This window comes from Pan troglodytes, chromosome 1, assembly GCF_028858775.2.
Source record: "Pan troglodytes isolate AG18354 chromosome 1, NHGRI_mPanTro3-v2.0_pri, whole genome shotgun sequence".
Lineage (NCBI taxonomy): Eukaryota > Metazoa > Chordata > Mammalia > Primates > Hominidae > Pan > Pan troglodytes.
Genome location: NC_072398.2, coordinates 5,662,821 through 5,685,170, shown reverse-complemented (window position 1 = coordinate 5,685,170; position 22,350 = coordinate 5,662,821). Strand labels below are relative to the sequence as shown.

The following is a 22,350-nucleotide window of genomic DNA, read 5'->3' as shown; positions in this document are numbered from 1 at the left end:
CTTAAGGCCTCCTAGAAGAAAAGGCTAAAAACAAGACACACAGAACAAGAAATTGCACTCCCTCAAGACGACAGTTGCCCTGAAACGAACGCTGGAAGAGGTTTCCAGGCCCGTGGCGAGGGTGAGGGGGGTGAAGGTCGCAGGTGGAGGGCACGGGGCGGCGGCTGCGGAGCCGGGGGAGGAGGCGGCGGGCGCCCGGCTCTTCCTCAGAGCGCGCCCCCTGGGCTGGGCGGCGTGTCCCTGCCTCCCGCCGGCGCCCTCGTCCCCGCAGCAGCGTCCCCGCCGCCACCCCGCCGCCTCGTCCCCTTTCTCGCAAACGGCGGTGCCCTCTACGTGGGGGATCCTGGAGGCTGCTGAGCACGAGCGCCCTCCGCGACCCGCCCCTGCTCCCGCCTCCACTCTTGCCTCGGGGGGAGGGTCTCAGTCTTCTGCCTAAGGCGCCCTCCTCCCTTGGGAAGTCCGCCGTCCTCTGCCGCGAAGATTGCCCCTCTCTCCTCCAGTGCCTCCTCCCCAGCGGCTTCGGTGGCTCCCACCCTCCGCACCCCGTCTTGCGACCTCCCCGCCAGCCCAGCCCCTCACCAGAAGAGGCTTTCTCTTCCAGCCCCTGAAATCTGGCTTCTGCCCCAGCCAGGAGGCTCCGCAGGGCGCTCCGCCACCAGGTGGCATTTCCCACAAACCGGCCACTCCGCCCTGACCCCTCTCCTCCCTGGACCTCCATCTCCCAGTTTTCCTCCCTCCAGGATCCCACTCTCAGTGTCTTGCCGGATTCCAGTCCACTGCCAGCCATTGAAGGCGGAGGTTCCTTAACCCCTATCCTGGGGCGAGCCCTTCCCTCTCACTGCAGAAGAGCTTCTCAGCTAGGGGGGTCGTGCGGACCCGGATAGCTGCATTTTTAACAAACTCCCCACATTGACAATCTTTGCCAACCCTTCCCAGGCAAATCTTGCCCCCACGTTCATGGTCTCGCCTCCCAGCAGGTTTGGCCCACTCAGCTAGAGCTCCAGCTCGGCCCTTCCTAAGCCCCAAGCTGCATAGCTGCCTGGTGGGTGCGTGTTCCACAGGTACCTCGGACTCGCCCTGACCCCAGAACGTCTCTTCTACACCAGGCCGATCCCTCCTGCCATCCTCTGTCTGGTAAATGGCACTGCCATTGCCTGCAGGACGAAGTCCATATTTGCTGGTTTGGCTACAGAGTCCAGCGTCACCTTCCTCTGAGCAGCCTGCAGCCTCTGGTGCAGCCACACTGCACAGCTTGCAGTTTCCAGACACGCATTGGCCTTTGCAGTGCGGCCCCGAAGTGGGAAGGCCCCGCCCCTGGCCCTGGCCAGAAAAGCACCCACTCATCCTTTCCCATCCCAGCTTGCCCGCTGAGTGACTTTGAATGAATGATTCATGTTGTCTGTGCTTCAGTTTCCTTAACCTTAAAGTGGCATAATAATTAGTTCCTGCCTCATGGAATTGTGAGTGCTAAATAAACAGTAAGTCTAATGCCCGACATAAAAGTGCTCAGCATACAACGATCGTGAGCCATGTCTAAGCAGGCGCAAGCCCTCCCAGGCTTCTCATCTGCAATATTGGCCATTTCTCTTCATGCCTCAGTGTCCTGTTTGAGTTGAGCATGTTTCTTTACAAGTGAGTCTCTCCTCCATTGGCCGGGAACCGCCCGAGAGCCGGGAGCATTTGTCATTCTTGATGGACCCCCAGGTCTTAAATCAGTACTTGACCCTTAAGAGGTGTTGGCCGGGCGCGGTGGCTCACGCCTGTAATCCCAGCACTTTGGGAGGCCAAGGGGGGCAGATCACGAGGTCAGGAGTTAGAGACCAGCCTGGCCAACATCGTGAAACCCCATCTCTACTAAAAATACAAAAATTAGACAGGTGTGGTGGTGCGCGCCTATAGTCCCAGCTACGTGGGAGGCTGAGGCAGGAGAATTTCTTGAACCCAGGAGGCAGAGGTTGCAGTGAGCCAAGATTATGCCACTGCACTCCAGCCTGGGCAACAGAGCAAGACTCCATCTCAAAAAAAAAAAAAAAAAAAGAAGCAGCAGCAGCAGCAGAAGAGAGGTGTTTAGCAAGGCTTGGTTCGTTTGGTGAATTAACTCAGTGAGTTAACCACCATTAACGATGGTTAAGGACACCTGGGCGCTGGCTCAATTTGACTCCAAGCTCTACCGATTACTTGTGTGACTTTGTGCAAGTTAATTAACATCTCAGCTTGTTTTCTCATCTGTGAAATGGGGATGATACTAGCATGTACCTCCTAGGACTATAGTGAACTTTTAATTAAGATAATTATTGAATTTAACAGGTAGTTTATTAATGAAATTTACATAGGTAATTGTGGTGCAGTGAGCCCAGGGGCTCAAGGTGTTAGCAGTCATCAACAGTGCTATTTGAAACTGTGGGTGGATGAAGAGGTGAACTCAACACCACAAATATGACAGAGCAGTAACCACCATGGAAAAGAAAAGAGAGCTTATGTGTCTAGGACACCCCAAGAAATCTCTTCTGAATGAATGATGGCAATGAAATAGCCATTAACAGAGGGTAGGCTGGTTTGTGCAGGGTTGGAGGCTTTTCCAAAAATAAATAACTTTCAAAAAATCTCGGCCAGGCGCGGTGGCTCATGCCTGTAATCCCAGCACTTTGGGAGGCTGAGGTGGGTGAATCATGAGGTCAGGAGTTCAAGACAAGCCTGGCCAAGATGGTGAAACCCTGTCTCTACGAAAAATATAAAAATTAGCTGGGCACGGTGGCAGGAGCCTATAATCCCAGCTACGGCAGGAGAATCGCTTGAACCCAGGAGGCGGAGGTTGCAGTGAGCTGACATAGCACCGCTGCACCCTAGCCTGGGCAACAAAGCAAGACTTCGTATCAAGAAAAAAAAAAAATCAATCTCGGGCCGGGCGTGGTGGCTCACGCCTGTAATCCCAGCACTTTGGGAGGCTGAGGCGAGTGGATCACTTGAGGTCAGGAGTTTGAGACCAGCCTGACCAACATGGAGAAACCCCGTCTCTACTAAAAATACAAAATTAGCCGCCGTTGTGGCACACGCCTGTAATTCCAGCTACTCTACTCGGGAGGCTGAGACAGGAGAATTGTTTGAACCCAGAGGCGGAGGTTGCGGTGAGCCGAGATCGCACCATTGTACTCCAGCCTGGGCAACAAGAGCAAAACTCTGCCTCCAAAAAAAAAAAAAAAAAAAAAAAAAAAAAAAGAACAAATCTCTTTTCCCAATATTTGTAATATTGGGAGTGTTCAAGTTGATTTAAAAATTGAGTCAATTGGAATCCATCCTCAGCTGTTAGCCGTGAAGGGAGAGCTGCCCCTTCTCAGGGATCTCACTCCTCACAGCAGGGGTGCTTCTGTGTGTGGACATCCTGGTCAGCTGGTCCCCTGCTGTCTTGTGGGGCTCACACCCAGGCACTTGATTCAGCGGGGTCTGGGTGGTGTCTCCTTCCTCCTTCCCACCCCAGTAATCGCTATCGCCTTCCCAGGCCCCCAGGTTGCAACGCACTCTGGACTAAACCTCCTCCAGGTTCTGAGGGCTCCATAGGAGGAAGGTCTAGGCCAGAACCGGCCCCATCGCTGAAGGTGGAGCCAGGGCGGCCAGCCGTGACCGGTGTTTATGCTGTGAGAGCGGCTTTGGCCCTGCCCATTGCCCTGGATGGGCTGCCATCCCTTTTCAGGAGTTCAAAACCACATACTGAGCCCATCGGTCCAAAGGACCGTCATCTCATTTGATCCAAGCACAGGGCAAGGGACCACATGGACAATGGCTGCTCGTGGCACCTTCTTGCCATGCAGCCATGTCATGGTGTCACTTGTCATGTTTCCTGGCACCTTCTTGCCATGCAGCCATGTCATGGTGTCACTTGTCACGTTTCCTGGCACCTTCTTGCCATGCAGCAATGTCATGATGTCATTTGTCACGTTTCTGTTCCATTCTTTTCGAGCAAGCAGGAAGCCACGGGGCTACTACCTCAGTTGCTCTTAGCCAGTAGCTCTCTCCACAGGTAGGCCTTCATCGGAGGGGAAGAGCCACCTTAGGGTTCCAGAGCTCAAGGGCAAATGATGCTTTCCACCCACTAATTTAAATACGGAAGCATCAGATTGTCTGCTTCTCAAGGAAAAGAGCTGTTACCATCTCTGTCTTTTCAACGGGACCCACTCCTGGGCCCCACAGCAGGGCAGGTGCTCAGATGAATGGTGGCCGCCTGCCTGTGTCAGAGGGTCGGCCTAGGCAGGTTCCCCAGTCCGCTGGCCCGGGACGTCCTCCTCTCTCCCGGCCGCTCACTGTTCAGGACAGCCCGGGTCCCCCCCTGGGGCCTTGCAGGAGAGCTTCTGTGATCCACTGGGTGGCTTTGAGGGTAGCTCCCAGGAAAGGCTGCCTCAGCCCCAGCGTGATGGGGACGGGTAGGGGCCGATGAGGCTTCCCAGAGCAGCGATGGCCTTAGGTATCGCCAGAAGGAAACCTACTTTTCCTCCAAGATCAGAGGGAAGGATGAGGTGGGGTGTTGGAGCATCACCATATATATACATCACACACACAGGGAAACACTCCTGCTTGGATGGAAGATCTTTGCTGTTCTGTTGAGGCCAGCCTGATCCTGGAGGCAGGGCAGGGCCTGGCTGTTGCCCAGGCTCCAAAGAGGCGCCAGGGCGTCCCTGAGTCCTTACACTTTCTCCAGAACCTGCGGGCAGCAGGAGGCCCTTGTCGGGATAGGCAAGGGGGGTGGTGGTGCGGAATTGTGGGCGTGGCAGTCGGAGGCGCCAAGCCCGGGGAGGCGGGGCTTCCTGGGAGCATGCGTAGTGCCGGCTCTGCCTGGGCGGGGTCCTAGGCTGCTGCTCCCGCCTCTCCCGGCACAGGTAGGGCGCCCCGCAGACCCGGACAACGCTGGGTGTGGCTGAAAACAGGGAGTCATGGTGCGTTCTGGGGAAGGGTCAGGGCTGGGGGCTCGGGCCCCTTGACCAAAGACTCTAGCCAAATCCATCGGAGGCTGAGCAGGGCGATGGGGCAGGGCCGGGGGAGCCGTGGGGAAATGGGAGGGTGTGGGCCGAGCAGCGCGGGAGGCAGGTACCGACCATCGCCGGGTTTCCCAGAGGGCAGTGGTACCTGTGCCCACATGTGCGGCCTTTTTTGTAAAGGAACCTGTCCCAACCCGAAGGCCCAAACCTGTGGCCGTGTAAGTTTAGTTGTGCCCGGAGTCCCAGGAGAGCCCGAACTGAGGGCAGCCAGAGGCCGGTGTCCGCAGAACGGCCCACGAGGCCTTCGGCTCAGTAGCCTGGAGTTTGAAATGCACCTTGAGCTTTAATGGCCTTTTCCTTGTGAGAATTCGAGTTAACGTGCCTGCTGGTGCTTTTGATGCGTGAGGACGGTGAGGCAGGCCACACATCTCGCTTCTTTCCAGAACACTTCTGGGTAGTCGTTCAATTCCACATTTAATCCAAAGCCAACAGTTCCATGGGTGACTGTGCTGCTGGCTGTAGGAAGCCGACTGTGGACAGATGAGGATAATGGTCTGAGTGAATTAGCAAGTCTGGAGAGGAGCGCCCATCAGCAGAATGACAAATTTAGGATCTTTAAAGACATCTGGTCAGCGATGCCGGAGCTCGTGATTGACTGAGTGATTAATAATGGAAAACCCTTACTTCAGTGTTTCCACGGCCCTCACCCACTTCCCCAGCCGGGGCGGCCGTCTGCTCAGCCTGCCAGAGACCTTTCCAGCTGAACAATGGCGGCATTTAGGCCCCTCATCTTTGACCTCTGCTTGGGAGTTCAAAGCTTCCTTTTCCTTCTACTTACCCCACTTATCTGCGTGTTTTCTAATTGATAGTGTACTGAGATGGCTCCCAGTTCCCACGCACATTTGCTAGAATGTTACTCACCTTCACACAGTGCGTACCAAGGACCTAGTGCCAGCCAGAGCCTGGCACCTCAGGGTCACCCTAGGCGTCCTGCTCATGGTTCCCTATCAGGGGCTTCCCTCAGATACACACAGCCCCTGGGCCTGTTGAAAGGCTGACGTTATCCCTCTTTAATTCTGCGGTGGATTTTTCTCCAGGCTAAGGCAGCTGGATAAGCACAGCCAGGCCACAGCCCAGCAGCTGGTGCAGCTCCTCAGCAAGCAGAACCAGCTTCTCCTGGAGAGGCAGAGCCTGTCGGAAGAGGTGGACCGGCTGCGGACCCAGGTACTGTGCAGAACGCGGCGCAGGTGGGAGTCCTTGGGCGGGCGTCTACAGGTGGATCTTTTATGCACCTCAACAGGCCGGCTTTCTCACGGATCACATCGGTTAGCAGTAAGCTGGGAGGGAGGTCCGGAAGACTGTGCTGGGCACAGTGCAGGACCCAGAGAAGCGGAGCCATGGGCCCGTCCTGGTGAGGGAGTGAAAGTCCGTGCAGGTGAACAGACCCGGGCCCGCGAATCAACGAACCACACCGAGTGCCAAGTTGCGCCGTGCAGGCTGCGGAGGGTGCCAGAGCAGGGAGAAGCGGGAGGACGGCCGTGGGCGGCAGAACAGGCTTTTTGGAGGATGGTGGCCTTGAGCTGCCTCTGAAGGTCGTGTATGGTTTGAATTGGTTGAGGAAAGAGGTGTTCCCAATTAGCAAAGTCGTCTTGAATGGAAGGCAGGCATCTCATCCTAAATTAGCTGACTGATTACTGGGCTAATATCTGGAGTGCTTGCAGAGCACCCGGCAGTGTTACACACAGAACATGCATTAATTCCCTTTACCCTTGAACAAGCAGGCGATGCTGACTTTATTGTCTTCATGTTTTAGATAGGGAAACTAAGGCCCAGACAAGCATTACAGCTGGCAAGTAGGGACACCGCAAACGGAAGCTAAGCCTGACTCCACAGCCCAGGCTTTCCCCATTCAGGTTAGATCCGGGGCCACCAGCAGGGAAAAGGGAGGAAGGAAAGTGTCCCGGTGAGTTTGGAACACAGTATGAAACCTCGTTTTCTAAATCGCTTCTCTTCCTGTCAGAGAGGCTGTGCATTTTGCCCCATCAAGCAGTTTGTTAGGATAATGAGGTGGTCCGTGGGCTGACCAAGGCCTCCGCCTTTAATTAGGATTGCACCCAGGTGCTCTGTGAGTGCCCTGGGGACTTCAGGCACTAAGTGCTTGGAATGATTAATATGAAAAATGCATCTGGAAATGAAAACGAAGAGGAGTCTCATTCTCCTTACAAAATGACCCTGTGCTCAAGGAACCTGTAAGTACTGACTTTTCCCACTCGGTCCAAAATCCCTCTGCCAAACATGTGTTCACAGACAGTAAATGAGCACACCCAGGCGCCACGGAGCTAAGGCCTGGAGGTGGAAATGCCTCTACTGTCCCCATGCTTCTGAGACTGCTCCCAGGGACTGTGGGGGAGCGGGCCGCTCAAAGTCCAAGCCACAGCCGCACTGCCACAGCTAATCTGGGAGGCGAGGCCTCACCTGGCACGCTCCATGGCAGGGCCCTGGAACCTGAATTTTGCCAAGCTGTTGGGATGATTCTGGACGACACTACATTTTGAAGACCTCTGAAGTGTTTGGAGCTGGAAAGAACAGAGAATTATTCCAGGCTGTGTCACTGTGCTGAAGCCCCTGCCCCCGCTTCGGACAAGTAACTTAAGCCTTTTTCCAGCCTCAGTTTCTCCTCTGCACAGTGGGCATGGTGCACACCTGGCTTCACGGGCTACTGGGTGTGCTGAGTGCAGGCGGGATGCCCCACAGGCCCTTGGGCACACAGGCTGAGGACATGTGAGGGTGTTTCCTTTCTCCCTCATCTTCAGAGGGTCCTGGGAGAGGTTCAGGGAAGGCAGAGGCCTGCAGAGCAGCAGCTGTGGGACCAGTGCCACTGCCCTCCCCTTTGCTTTCAGGATGACCCCCTCATCCTCCACCAGACCCAGCCCAGAACCCAGCCCTGTGGGCAGGTCCCCAGGGAGGGCCCCAGCAGCACCTGCTTTAGGCCTGGCCAGCCAAAGATCAGGACCACTGGAGCCACTAGGTCTCCTGGCAGGTGACTAGGCTCTTGTCACATAGGAGGGAGGGACCGTGACTCCTGGCATGAGTGAATCTTCAGCCTCTAAAGCCAAGAACTCTGTCAGACCTCAGGTTGTGGGGAGTCTTCCGTGGAAGCTGGAGCACACGGCAGCTTCCTTTGGGCTCTGGACTAGATCAGGAGAACGTGGGCTTTGCCTTTTAACTCCCCATCTGCCTGCTTTACAGCACACTTAGATCTTAACATGGATCACCGATGCTTAGAAGCTTCTTCCAGGGCTTTAAAAATCTGGTTATTGCCAAATGAGTTGCAAAATTTTCACAAAATGGCATTAAAAAAACCCAAACCTCAAAAAATCCTCAGAAAAACTAGCAGGTCTTTCTTCTTTTGCCTGAAGCAACAGCAATGATTTGCCCATTCCTGTGCTATCTGATACTGGCCCATCTGGCTCATCTCTAAAGCGGCCTTTCAGATTCAAATATTACACTTGGAGTTATTTTAATATGAACATGACAAAAGAAATTTGGTAGAGGGAATGTTGGCTTTCAGTTGCAAATACTAGTGGTCAGAGAGGAGGCAGGGATCCAGGTTTGCAAGCTCTCTGCTGAATATCTAAACCCAGAGCCTGCTTTTTCTGGCTAAGCCTGGCCTTCACCTCTAGGTAGGGGCTGTCAGTGGGCTTCAGCCTCTGCGATGCCTTCTTGTCATGGAATCAGCTTGAGTTGTGAGTTAGGCTTCTGCTGAGCCATGATGTGGGCGAGGCTGCTGTAGGTTCGAGCAGGTATTTTGGACGCGGTGCCGCCTGAGGGCTCCGGAGTGCTCAGCCACCCTCTCTGTTTTCCTGGAGTGGCCTGTGGGTCCAGATCTTGGGCAGCTGAGGGTTAGAGCTGTCCTCATGTCTGGGTTAGAGATGGTTTAACTAAAGGCTTCCGTTTTCTCAGCCTGGATGAGTTAAGCTTAACTTAATTTTGCATGTCAAACTCTAAACATCTCTGTCCACTTAATACCCAGAAGAGAATGGGTCGGGCAGTGGTTCCAAAGCAAAGTCCACCCCTTTCCTTCCCTCCCTGTCCTGGGTCCTGAGCCCTGCTGCCCCTGGTGGTGGGGCTCAGGCTGGCCTGTGGCCTCCAACAGGAAGTGTCTAGCCTGTTGGCAGGCTTCATTATTCTAATTGTTTCTGCTTGAATTCTGAAACACTCACAACAACATGGCTGGCAGAGGGAGCCCCTGGTAGTGGTAGCTGCCACATGGATGCTTTTGGCCACGAGAACCCCCATCCTCCCCGCTCCCCGGCGCTGTCTGCGGTGGGCAGGACTCAGGGCACTGGCTCAAGCTCTCGGCTCGTTTCTTGGCTTTTTTTTTGAGACGGAGTCTTGCTCCGTCACCCGGACTGGAGTACAGTGGTGCAATCTCTGCTCACTGCAACCTCCGCCTCCCGGCTTCAAGTGATTCTCCTGCCTCAGGCTCCCAAGTAGCTGGGATTACAGGCACCCACCACCACGCCTAGCTAATTTTTTTGTATTTTTAATAGAAACGGGGTTTCACCATGTTGGCCAGACTGGTCTTGAACTCCTGACCTCAAATGATCCGCCCACCGTAGCCTCCTAAAGTGCTGGGATTACAGGCGTGAGCCACCGCGCCCAGCTGTGTTTTTTTTTTTGATGAGTTTTGTTCTTGTCGCCCAGGCTGGAGTACAATGGCACGGTCTTGGCTCACTGCAACCTCTGCCTCCTGGGTTCAAGCAATTCTCCTGCCTCAGCCTCCCAAGTAGCTGGGATTACAGGTGCCTGCCACCACGCCTGGCTAATTTTGTATTTTTAGTAGAGACTGGGTTTCTCCACGTAGGCCAGGCTGGTCTCGAACTCCTGACCTCAGGTGATCTGCCCACCTTGGCCTCCCAAAGTGCTGGCATTACAGGCATGAGCTTTGCCCGGCCTCTTGGCTTGTTCTTAGTTTAGGGTGACTACAAATAATGGCATTATTGATCTCCTGCCTCACCTGGGTTCGGAAACAACTTCAAGAAAATAGCTTTTAAATGTCATGAAATGGCTCTTACTTGTCCTTGTGGAGAAACAGACACTGAAGCACTAGCCCAGCTTTGCCTAGACGCAGTTCCCCACACTCTATATTCCGAGAGGGTCAGGGCCCCCAGACACACACCCTGGCCTGTCTTTTGTTTGAGACTGGGCTGGGTAGTCGCGCTCTCGCCCTTTCTTGAGAGGCAGGCCCTGGCTGGGGGAGGCTGAAACCTTGGTGGTGGGGGTGGGGGGAGGGGGATTCGGGGGGAGGGTGGTGGGTCTCGGGGGAGTTTGGGCAGGGCCTGACAGCTTGGAGCAGGGTCAGGGGTCTGCGGCCCAGAGCCTGGGGGCTCTAACATCTGGCTAGGAAGGTTGGAGCCGGCTGGTGAGGAAACATGAGTCTTGGGGAGAATGGCATCTGGGACAGGGGAAAACAGAAATTATCTGTCCACTCAGAGGATGGTCTCAACCATCAAGATGATTTTCTGTGTCTGCTTTCTTATTTGGTAATGAATATGGTTTTGGCTGACTTGCATTTTCTGGTAGCCGTCGTATCCTGAGCAGGCTGCTTGGTTCTGTCTGCAGTGTTCAATCTGGGGAGTGATTCCCTTTTAGTCCCCTCATATGAATCACTTACAGTTTAGAAAACAGAGTCGGAAACTGACTTGTCAGTGGTTAATCAGTTGGCCCTATGACTTTTAAGCATTCTTGGCAGTGAATTTACTTTCTAATTTGATTTAAACTTGTGCATGGATCCAGCAGCCATATGTGATTATATTCAAGATCATCGACATTATCTCATTATACCAAAGGACTCATAGAAGAGAGCCGAAAACAAGCAGGGGACACAGAGACACAGAAGATGATGAAGGGAGGAAAGGCCCATTGCAACTGGAAGCAAAGGGAGAAGGGAGGCTCTAGAAAAGTGACAGCTCTCAGGGAGCAAGACTCCCTGCTGAGGGAGGCCTGGCTGCAAGGCGGAGCTGCTGCAGGCTGCCCATGTTAGGCCTTGGAGGTGTCACCTAATTTACTGTGGTCCTTCCAGGAGCCCTGGGGGCCTCGCCCAGCTGACTTAGAAGCTACCACAAAGTTAGCTACCTGTAAGACAGATGGTGCTTGAATAGAACAGCAAATACATTGAATAAAATAAATTAAAAAGCCTCCTCCTGAACCAAGATTTTTTGGAAAGAATTCTAAATAGATGAAAACAAACAATTTGATTTCAACCAAATTGTTGTTTTTTTGTTTTTATCCTGATTTTCACCCGAATTGTCAGTCTCAAAAATAAACACTGATACATTCCCAGAAAATATTTTTCAAATAAAAACTGACTCTGTTAAAGTTTGCCCTGATTCTTTCAAAACTGTGTACAAGACACTGTCAACCAAAGTGACTTGCATATTTTTTTAAATAAACTTGAACATATGCAGCTAAAATGTCATTAACTCCCTGCTGCCTGAGTGTTTTTAAAAAATGACACAAGACCCTGGGTGCTGCATGTCTAACATAAGCATCTCGCGACCTTCGGAGAAACTTCCCCAAACACCTCCAACAGCAGACAGTTAAACTTTTTGTTTTTTGACTGAGCGCCCCGTGTATAATTAATATTGAAAAGCACATAGGGCTTCATTTTAGCCAGACTTGCTCTTCCGTTAACAGTTCACTTTGTCCAAGAGTGAGTACTTTCAGAATAAGAATCATGGGAGAAAAGTCAATTGAATTTTATATTCCTTCAGATACATTCGCTCTACTTATTGCTTCCTGAGTCAGACATTACATTTCACAATATAAATTCACAATCAAGATTTTAAAGGGAGCTAAATATTTTAATCCAATTAGACAAGTGAACAAAACACTGAATATTGCATGTAGTGTAGATAAGTGGTTCTTGCCTTTAAAAGACTGTAATTCCGTCACATTACAACCCCAAATGTCAGTGTTGTCTTTATTTTTAACACTTTCAAACATGAGGCAGCCAGAGGCTCCACTCTCTGCTGTTGGTGACACTGTCTGTCCTTTGGGAATTCTTAAAATCTATTTACCATGGAAACATGGTTCATATAAAACACAGACCTGCCTGTGTGTAGAGGAAGTTCTCATGACTCAGGGGACTTGAGAAAGCTGGAAGATGACAAACTCAGACCCCACGGTTGGGAAGGAACCCTTGGGCTTGGGTGCGCCCTGGGGAGGACAGGTGGCACCGCAGAGCCAGGGCCTCCACCCCGGCCTCATGTGTGCTGGGGCCTCCCTGGCCTGTGCGGGGCCGCCTCCCTCTCCCGGCCAAGTCCAGCTCGAGATCTTACGGAAAGTCCCACTTCATGTCTGCAGAGCGGCCTTCTCTGTGGATACCTTTCCATTCCTCTGGTTTCTGCGGCCCTGTTCCTTTCTCGGAGCCCAGAAGCAGCAAAGCCAAGCCCTGCGGTGGAAGGGAAGGAGGGCTTTGAACTCTGACTGCGGTGTGGAGGCTGTTATCAGAGGCCCAGCCGGGCAGCCAGGAGGGAAGAATGGCCGCTGCCCTGCGATGGCCTTAACCGTGAGCCCCCGCCTGCTTTGCAGCTGGCAGAGCCAGGTTCCTGGAAAGGCCTGACCCGGAGGGGACGAGGCCCCTCAGCGAGAACTTCAGTCGCTGTGCTGGGGACAGCAGGGCCGCAGGGGCCTAAGGGTGGCTGACTGCCCCTCGGCTCTGTAGAGGAGTGCTCCCTTCTGACAGGTGGGCGGTCCTGCTGGAAGGCCGCGTTTCCACGACGTTCTGCCCAGCATGCTGAGGGCACCTCGCTCCTCAGTGCGTTGGTGACGAGCCAGAGCTCACGTGGCTTACTTCATCCAGGTTGCCTTCCCAATTTGGCAGCTTAATTCCGTAGATATCAAACTGGCTGCCCCTCATCTGCCAGAGCAAGCAGGAGAGCCTCGCATGGGAGAGTCTGGACTTTGAGGTCAAACTGCCTGGATTCGAATCTCAGCTCTGCGTCGCTTCAGAGACATGTGTTAGCTTTCATGTCACTTGATTTCTGGCAGAGAAAAAGAAAGAACCAGCTTCCCTTTAAAAGGAAGTGCCTCATATTACCCAGAGCCCAGCACAGATGATTATGAAACCAACAGGATTAGTGCTGAGATCATTGTGGGCTTGAAAGGGCCATTTGAGATAAATAACCATTTTGTACAGATAGAAAAATAAGGCCCAGAGAAATGAAGTGAATGGAATTGGGAAGTGGCTGGGCAGGGAAATGAACTTCTTCTCAGGCCACAGGATGTGTGGATGGGGGCAGGTACCCGAGCGGGTGCGGGCGGAGCCGGGCCTGGCTGGAACAGCTGCCGAGCCCTGGCCCCGGTGCCCAGAACACGAGGCGGAGGCGGGAGGCAAGCCACCAAGCGAGGCAGGGGCTGCCCTGGAGCTCTGTCAACTCAGGGCCAGCTTTGAAATGCCCCAGATGGAGGTGGGGGGAGGGGCCTGCCCTCTCCAGTTACAAATGGATGCTTTATTGCCAGACACACAAGGAACAGGACCACGTTTTGACTTGGCCAAACGGAGACAGCGTGCCAGTGAGCAGAGCGGACAGCAGGGGGGGAAGGGGTTGTTACCTTCAGAAGGGTTGGCTAGAGCCACCCACGGAGAGAGTGAAGTGCGAAGCCCGGGCAGGTCTCCTGTGAGCAGGGGCGAGGGGTGCCACCATCTCCCCGGGCTGCCACTTCTGGCCGGTTTGGGAACAAAGCAGCAGCAAAGGCTGGCTGGACCCCACAGTGTGGTTGCCTGGGGAACAGTTCAGGTCACCCAGAGCAACTGATTTCTTACACTCAGAACTTAACAAACTTCAGAAATAAATGAGGCAGGGTTTGTGGAGAGACGACTCCGATAGGATTTAAAATGAGAAAAGAAAATGGGTTAGCAGCTGTGTGCCCGCAGATGGGGGCACGTTTCCACCACCTGTGGACAGCACGGCAGGGGAGCAGTGGCCAGGGCGCCCTGTCGGCCCCCTCTGAGCTGCAGGACAGCCACAGGAGGGCCACAGCAAGGGCCATGATGACAAATGGAAGGGCAGAAGGACGGGAGACACTGGCTGAGGGCTCATGTCCCACTGGCATACGCACGCTCTTCTCTCCTGGATGAGACCATGGTCACTGTGGTGTTGATGACAGGACTTCCTGGAAATAAGCATCGTGGATATCCCTAATGGCAGACAAGCCAGATGTGGGCAGTAACTAAGGCTTCTGTCTCGGTCAGAGAAACGTGTGTTACCAAAGAGTCAGCAAATGGAGGCGACAAAACGGTGACCTCCTAGGACAAATTATCCAGCCCTCCAGTGCTGACTGAACACTCACCATGGGTCAGGCACGGCTGTAGGCACGGTGGGGGGTTGAGCAGTGAACGGTAAGTTCAACAGTGTGAAAGTGGGGTTGGATATGGGGCTTCTCACCTGAACCGCAGGAAATACAAAGCCCATGCAGATGGCCATGGCTGATCTGCCGCAGGAAGGAATCAGGCTGACTTTGATTGGTTCCTGGTGAGGCCCGCACATCTGTGTCACCCCCGTGCAGGCCCACGGAATCAGGAGGCCACCCGTTTCTGGAACAGCTCCGATAGTGATAAATTGCTAGGTGGCCTGGGAGCCCACAGGCATTATGTAGACTCATCATGAGAAATGCCTGTTTCCTGGAGCTTATCAAAAAATTCTGTAACACATTTTACTTTTACTTCAGGTCTTTATGCCTATTCTGTATTGTGTGTACGTGGGTGTGTTCTCTACCCAAAATTCATCACTGCAGCCTTGAATTCTGGGCTACAGCAATTCTCCTACATCAGCCTTTTAAGTCGCTGGGACTACAGGGGTGCGCCACCACACATGGCTAATTTTTACAATTTTTTTTGTAGAGATGAGGTCTCACTATGTTGCCCAGGCTGGTCTCGAACTCCTGGACTCAAGCGATCCTATTGCCCCAGCCTCCCAAAGCACTGGGATTACAGGTGTGAGCCACTGTGCCCAGCCAAGAGTTGGGTTGTTTTTCTTTTGAAGTGTTATCTGTTGGGATTTATGCTTATCCCTTTTGTATTCAGTCATCCTAGCATTTCTAAAGTTAGGAAGCCACTGTGTCAAGAGCGAGGCCACCAGGCCACCTGCCTTACGTGGCCAATCCATGGAGCAGGGGTGGAGGGCCATTCAAACCAGTCATTTAGCAGGACTGTGCTGGGTCAGTTTGATCACCTGGCCTGGAGGGCATGTCAGCTTGGTGCAAACCCTGCGTTTGACAATCAGGTCGTGTTGGTGGCAGTCTCCGTGCTGTCAGTATCCCACTGAGGACAGAAGGGAGTCCCCTCTGCAATGGCAGGGCTCTAGGGCATAGTGCATGGGGTGGACTCCTCATGGGCCACTCAGACAGGGCCTGGAGAACAAAGCATCGTGTGGGCCCAGGAAATTGTCCACCTGGCTCCACGGGCCTGGGAGGGCTGTGTGCATGGGATGGCAGGTTTACTAGGAGGAGTGAGGCCTCCTGCCGGAGCCCCACCTGCATTCAGCCTGAGGCCAGGCCCCCCACCTACTCTAACTACCCTGCTGAGACCACCCCACTACTCACAGACCTGTTCAAGAAAAAGTTGTCCTCAGGGTCTCTCACACACTGGGAAATCTACTTGAAATGTAAACATTACTTTTTCTCATTTTTCATAAAAGGCAACAGGCTGATGTTCATATATTTCTCTTGAATGCGGATTCAGTTTCACTCATTGCCCTGTCTTGGAAATCCCCACGTTAATGATGGCTTAAATTAGGTTGACAGAGTCCTCCCTTGGAGTCCAGCTTGGAAAATCCTCACTGGAGAGGGGCAGGCCCACTTCTCTTTTTGGAAGATGGTTCCTAACTAAAGAAAGAGGGACCAGATTGGGCCCCTGGCCCTGCAGTGCGTCCCAATTTATCTGACGTGGAAACCGGGATTTGGAAAATACCATCCTGGCTTTTCTCTGGACTTCACAATCTAGAGGGCGAGGACTGTGGCCCAGTCACCTTCCCACACAGTGCACTGTAGAAACTCCAGACATGCTTTGTGGAGTGGAACCATTTCCAGTGGCTTCTGACTCTAGTTCCTGATGTGGTTTAAACTAATTTGGGCAGCCATGGCAGCAGAGGCCAGGAACAGTATTCAATACTTTCTGAACTTGTGATTCTCCCCCAACCTGATTTGCATGAAGCGACTTTGGAACATTTGTATCTGCGTAAAACTAAGAGACCTCAGTACACCCAATCCCCTCTTCCAACACATGTGAGGTTTCCATGTGAAAGTACTTTTTCATAGGTTACAATAAATTGTTTGCAGTTACAAATTTGGAGGTGTTTCAGCTTGTATTGTTTCACGAGGAATTTCTTAGGGGCACTTGGCCTACACCCTGTTTTTGTTCTAGAATTACCTGCCGTTAAGGTCAGATAAATTTTCAGTAAACAGCTTATGGCACAAATCAATGTGTCCTTTCCCGGACAGAAGAGATGGCTCTCTGGCCATGTCCTAACAGCAGACTGTCCTTATTTAAGAGGCAGGCATGTCTTTTGTCTAGGTTGTCTTCAAATTTAACCCATTAAGCCAGTTAACCTTATTTCATATGTGAAGGGCTTTGATGTGGACAAGATGAGGCACAAACTTTTCATATAATTTCCACATTTTTAGCAACAGGTTTTTTTCTCCAACAACAAACAGTTTTCATCATAAAAGGTGACTAAACCAGCAAATGAGAAGACAAATAACATTGAAGAACATGAGCTATTGAAACTTACTTTTTATTATTTTTTCCAGTTACCCAGCATGCCACAATCTGATTGCTGACCTGGATGGAACAGAGTGAAATAAATGATTTACAAAGAGATATTTACATTCATCTGGTTTAGACTTAATATGCCACAACGCACCATGACCTTCCCAGGGTGACACCGCCTCAGCCTGCAGTGGGGCTGGTCCTCATCAACGCGGGCGCTGTCCCCGCACGCAGTCGGGCTGGAGCTGGAGTCTGACTCTAGCTGAGCAGAGCTCCTGGTGTATGTTTTCAGAAATGGCTTGAAGTTATGTGTTTAAATCTGCTCATTCGTATGCTAGGTTATACATATGATTTTCAATAAATGAACTTTTTAAAGACTTGAGTTGTAATGTTTGTTTCCTTTTTATCTCGTAGTGATGAACAAAACACATCAAAAAGGCACATATTTTAACTAGGCCAAAGTATATTAAGGACCAAACTTTTTTTCCTGCCATTCATTTTTCTTTTCATGATCTATATATCAATCATCCTTCACCTTTAATCAATGTCCCATCAGACTCCATTTTATTTATCGTCCTACTTTGTGCACAATCAGGAGACACCAGGAAGCACTATGCATTACTCTTTCCATTCTGTTTGTTAAACAACGAAAACAGACAAAAAAGCATCTTTGGCTCGGTGGTGTCAGATTTTTTTCTTCAATATGCAGTATTTGAGAGGAGCCTAAAAACGTACTTAGTGAAATTAGAAAATTTACTTAGAGTATATCAAATATCTGTACACAGATAATTATTTGTCTAAAATAGTATTTCTACTATACACAATTAAGCCCTCAAATGCTTTAAAGTAATAAAAACGGACACTGGACATACCGTGTTGTATCTGAGAATGACAAACACTAAAGGCAAGGCTGCAGTTAGGACAGGTCCCTGACCTTCGGCTGCCCTGCCTGGCCAGCGAGCCATCATCCTCATCACCATCTCAACACAGAGCTGATGTCACCATATGCTCAGCCTTGCCTCTCAGAAGTGATGTGGATTAGGCTTTGGAGGCGGTGGCATGATCTACACACAGAGACCATTCGAATCTCTTGAGCATGTAAAAGGTTCAAGCCTGAAACAGTAGAACTTCTATTCAGATTCAGAAGTTTTTTATTTCATCAAATGTGCTAGACATAAAGGCTGTCACATAAGATATTTTAATTGTCCTTAATTCTGTTTTAGATATACTGTGAATAAATTATACAATATTCTAAAAATAGCACCTTTAAAGAATTATAGAGGTCACTTTATTTTAGCCTCCTGGATCTGTCAACCCCAGTGGTTTTGAGAGAAGAGCACATGTGAGAATGCCCTCAAATTTGGCCGTGTGACATACACATACATGCTTGACTCACTCTGGTCCCAAAAGCCATTCCTCTGTCTGGCTTCGTCACAGGAGCAAAGCCAAGTTTCTACAATAGTAGCTTTATGAGGTAAAATCAGAAAAAGGCCCCATCCAGAATGATTCAACGTGAAGTCAGACTGCAGTCCAGCCATCCTACCCATCTACATCACCCACGTCTAAGTTTGTTAATTTGCCATGACATGTTAGAAATACACTCTAAGAAAGGAAGTATGCAGAGCAGTACATTATCAGGAAGACGTTAATGAAAAGCTACATTCCTTCAGATTCTGGGTCCAAACCGTGTGTTGTATAGATGATTAGGGTCTGAATGTCCCCAAGGTCTGAGACCTCCTTCATCCCTGGCTTCACAGTACATCCATCCTAAATCCAGTGCTGAGAGGTCAGCGTCTCCCCTCAGAAGCAGCCCTTCATCAAAGTTTGCATAACCGCACTACTGCCATTTCACTGAAGTAAAAATGATCCCCTATGTGTGTGTGTGTGAGCTACAAGGAATTATTTCTATATTTTCCTGTCACATTTTATACAAGGTAGGTTAATACCAGCTGGGGCTATTAAAAATCATCTGTTTTCATTAAAGAAGATTTAATTTGGGGGGATTATAGAACCACATCCAACAACAATAAACAGAGAAGTAGCAGATTGACATAGTGCTTTATTTAAGCTGTCTGTACGAAGGAAAATCATGTTCATCCCTATCATATACGTGTAAAAATACTAAGGATGTACAGTGTACAAAAACAGTTTCTCCTAGTTATTCCACATCCTTGTGGGTCATATACTTCAGGAAATAGACAGGTTTAGTATGACCAACAGTAATAGTAATACAGTTTCTTGGGTTTATAGTTGCATCTGCTTAAAATCCTTAACCAGATGACTAGATCTTGCGCAGATCTAATGAAAGAACTAGCAAGGTCAAGAAATGTCACAAACTATAAAGCTACAGGGAGGTAATTCAATTACCAATTTAGAGGTTTTCTTTTTATTTAAATAAATACTTTACATTTCATGCTTGCCTGTAATGCACTACCAGGAGCAAGATAAGGAAATTCTACTGTAGACAGTACAAACAGTAGCAGCAAAGTGTGTACGTTGAGGTGTAATAGAGAGACCCTGCAGTTAGTAAGGAAGGCCCTTACTTTTGTACTCTAGGAGAAGCAAGTGGCCCCTGCAAGAACAGTCAGCTTTAAGAAGCTGGAAATCAGGGATGGGAAATGGAAAACAATACTTGAATAATGCTATGTAATTAGTGTAGAAAGCAAAGCTGAGCGCGACCCTGCCAACCATCCAAGCAGAAATGGCCAATTTCCTCCAAGATGGCTGCATTATGACAAGAAGTCAAGCTTCATGACAGTTAGTATGGGCTGGAGTCTGCAAAGTCTGAACTGTATTCTCATAGAATGATTCCAGGTTTCAGGGTGTTCCACCTGCCAGAACCCAAAACTACAACTATGGGCGACACAAGGGAAGTTTTAGAAATCTCCCTCTACACGCATTTCTGGTTTTCTATTATTCCTCCATGGCAGCTGACAGATCTGGAAGTGAAAATAGGGGATTCTCAAAATCAAAGCCAAGAAGACACCTTGTGTGACACCAGTGGAGTCTCAGAGGGTGGAATAGAAGTGACTGAGCCCCAGGCATGGCTGGGGACTGAGAGCCAGTGTGAGGAGTGGCCCGCCTGGGGCAATGTCAGTGCCAGTCATTAATCTTTAAGAAGTGTCCTTGGCCAAGGTCATGGGAATGACTTTAAGATTTGCGGGAGAAAAAACCAAAACAACAAAAAGCTGTGTGCTTAGTGTACGGTGTCATGCTTTCCCTCTAGAGGAGTAAGTGCTCTGAACATCAGCCAGTCTCAGCTTTCTGCTCTTCCTCTCACCTGTTTCTTTCTTATATAATGGATGCAAGACAACTTAAAGAACATACCTTCTAGTCTACTTTTTTGTCAAAATGAAACATTCAACATAATTCCAAGTGAAAAAAAAAAGATTAGCTATGTGTGTAAGTAAGAATGAACTACCATTTACTGTAACTTCCTACTCAATACTAAGGATGAACTTCACTCAGGTAGAAATATGAAAAATAAGGATAACGTTGATGTCTGAATATGTCTTAGCTGCCTTAGTAAAATGCCCTTTAACCCCCGTCAGTCCCAGTGGCCCACCCACTGCCAGCAGTGGTTTCATAGCTATAAGTCCACACTTCCAGCGTCAAGAGGCTAAGACATCTGCATATGAATATGATTCATCCTACTTAGAAAGTCACTTGCTCTTTCATACAATGCAATCATAATACTACGTCAGGCTGTAGTCTTCCGTTTGGGAGCTGTCAGAGTTTAACTAAAATACATTTCCATGATCACTCCGCGGAGTAGGATGGCCTTCTGCTTGCCGCAAGAGTGGCCCCCAGCCCCTAGGACTTCACAGGCTGCTTTGGAAATTGTCAGCTCCTAGCACCAAAGGGTTTAATCTGAAGATCATCATTAATGAAGGAGAAAGATGAGGTTTGCATACATGCCCCCTTTCAGTGAGAAATGTTGGAATCTGGGGACATGAGTATATACAGAAAAAGAAAAGCTGGAGGTGTTCTCTTTTTTTGTTGTTTTTTCCCTGATGGCTTAATTCAGTGATAAATGTACCATGATCCCAAGAAACACACCAGGTTCTTAGCCTTCACTGCCCATTTCCTAAATACTCAAGATGTGTTCATTTTGCCATGTAAAGATCATTTCTTATCTTCACTCAGGTCTCAATTTTCTTCATTACTTTTTGTTGCCAGGTCATCATAACGTTTCAAATTCTTAAATGAGCAAACGCCAACAGCTATTTGTTTCATTAACCCCTTGGCATGGATAGTTGGGGATTTTCTCATTTTCAGTACCAAGGGGTTAAATGGCAGCATCTCTTCTCCCAAAGCCAAATTCTAACCAAGATATTCCATTTCAGAGCCTTATCATTTTTTTTTTAACAGAGGAGAAAAAGTGCATGATTCTCATCAGCGTGTACAATCCTTGCACATGGGTCAAAAGTAACTGCAGTAAGTCTATTTTATGTAAGTTGGAGCTGCGTTTGCTAACATGACATACAATTCTCATCACTAAAAAATAAATACTACTGCAATATAAACAAAATCATAAAAGGACATTCAAAGTTTCAACATCTGAGAAAAAGCTAATTCACGTAGAACTGAAAGTAAAAAATTAAATAAGGCAAACACCTGTTTACCTTGGTGTAGAAATTTTGGTGAAAAGCAGTATCATTATACCTGTCTACATTCTTCAGCCATCAGAGGTGATAAATGTCAAGAAGGAAAAAAGGTTTCCAAGCACAGGGGAAAGATGCTCTCTGGCTCAAATTGTTTCATAAGACCCTTTAAGTGACCTTGACTGTGCATATGCCTTCAGTTCTTGGTAGAACAGTGTTCACTTGCTCATGATTGCCCGTGAAGTCTCGACATCCACATGTGATATGGGCTTCTTCTACAGTATCCACCAGGAATTAAAAAAAAAAAATTATATATATATATATCCCAACAGTTGTTCAGTCCTTCTACCAAATGCTTCCTAATCAATTCCAGCCACAGCTTAGTGATATATGCCTACTTCACGCATGGATCTGATGTGCTTTACATATGCACGCCACCACCCTTCCACAATTGCTTGTTCTGAATTTATAAACTAAATCTTCTTAGTCTAGTTAGTTTTTCTCTTCTAGAAAGTTAAAAAATGTACCTAGAATCAGTGTATCTCATTTAGCCTTCACTGAGGGAAAAACTAAAAGATCAAAAGATGATAATTGGTGCACAAATGAACAATGGTGGGCTCATGACTTCCAAAGGTTGGAAAATTACTTCTTAAAGTTGCTATAATAGTAAGACAGTAGCAGCAACAGCATGAGACCTTAGACTGAGATACAATTTCATGCAAAAACAAAAACTGGAGCGTATTTGCGTGTATGTGTGTTTTCATGAGGGTGAAAGGTGGCGAGGGGTGAGGACCCTTGGCTGGTCTGGGATGTCGGAAGGTGCCCCTGCTATGTGTAAGAGCTAGGACTGGTGATGTCCAGGAATCATTTTCAGTAATAAATTGAAGATGACAGTGAAGTAGCAGAATGAAAGAGACTTATTCTCGTCCACTTGCAGAGTAGGAAAATTGAGGGAAATGCGGCCGCCTCTCATTGTCCATGCAGTCCATACCATCCTCATCATCTG

General features: G+C 49.6%; 2 protein-coding genes across 38 annotated transcripts in view; one reads left to right on the top strand and one right to left on the bottom strand.

Annotated features, from left to right (window-relative positions):
• Positions 1-22,350, top strand: part of SDCCAG8 (SHH signaling and ciliogenesis regulator SDCCAG8) — a 262,440-nt gene that overhangs the window by 227,601 nt on the left and 12,489 nt on the right. For 14 of the 33 annotated variants that reach the window (XR_010156597.1, XR_010156600.1, XM_016948569.4 and 11 more), the window contains 2 exons: positions 6,065-6,191; positions 16,782-17,117. Coding sequence is in view for 29 of the 33 variants with exons in the window: in XM_016948569.4 (XP_016804058.2) it covers positions 6,065-6,191; positions 16,782-16,811 (157 nt within the window). In the remaining 4 variants the exon portion in view is untranslated. Of the gene's footprint in view, positions 1-6,064; positions 6,192-16,781; positions 17,118-22,350 lie in introns of those variants that run through there. The other 19 variants (XM_054674794.2, XM_054674771.2, XM_054674797.2 and 16 more) reach the window with 3 other exon arrangements.
• Positions 16,750-22,350, bottom strand: part of AKT3 (AKT serine/threonine kinase 3) — a 360,266-nt gene continuing 354,665 nt past the window's right edge. For 4 of the 5 annotated variants that reach the window (XM_016934876.4, XM_016935872.4, XM_054671604.2 and 1 more), the window contains one exon: positions 16,750-22,347. In XM_016934876.4, the coding sequence (XP_016790365.1) occupies positions 22,262-22,347 (86 nt within the window). In that variant the 3' untranslated portion in view covers positions 16,750-22,261. 5 annotated transcript variants of the gene reach the window in all.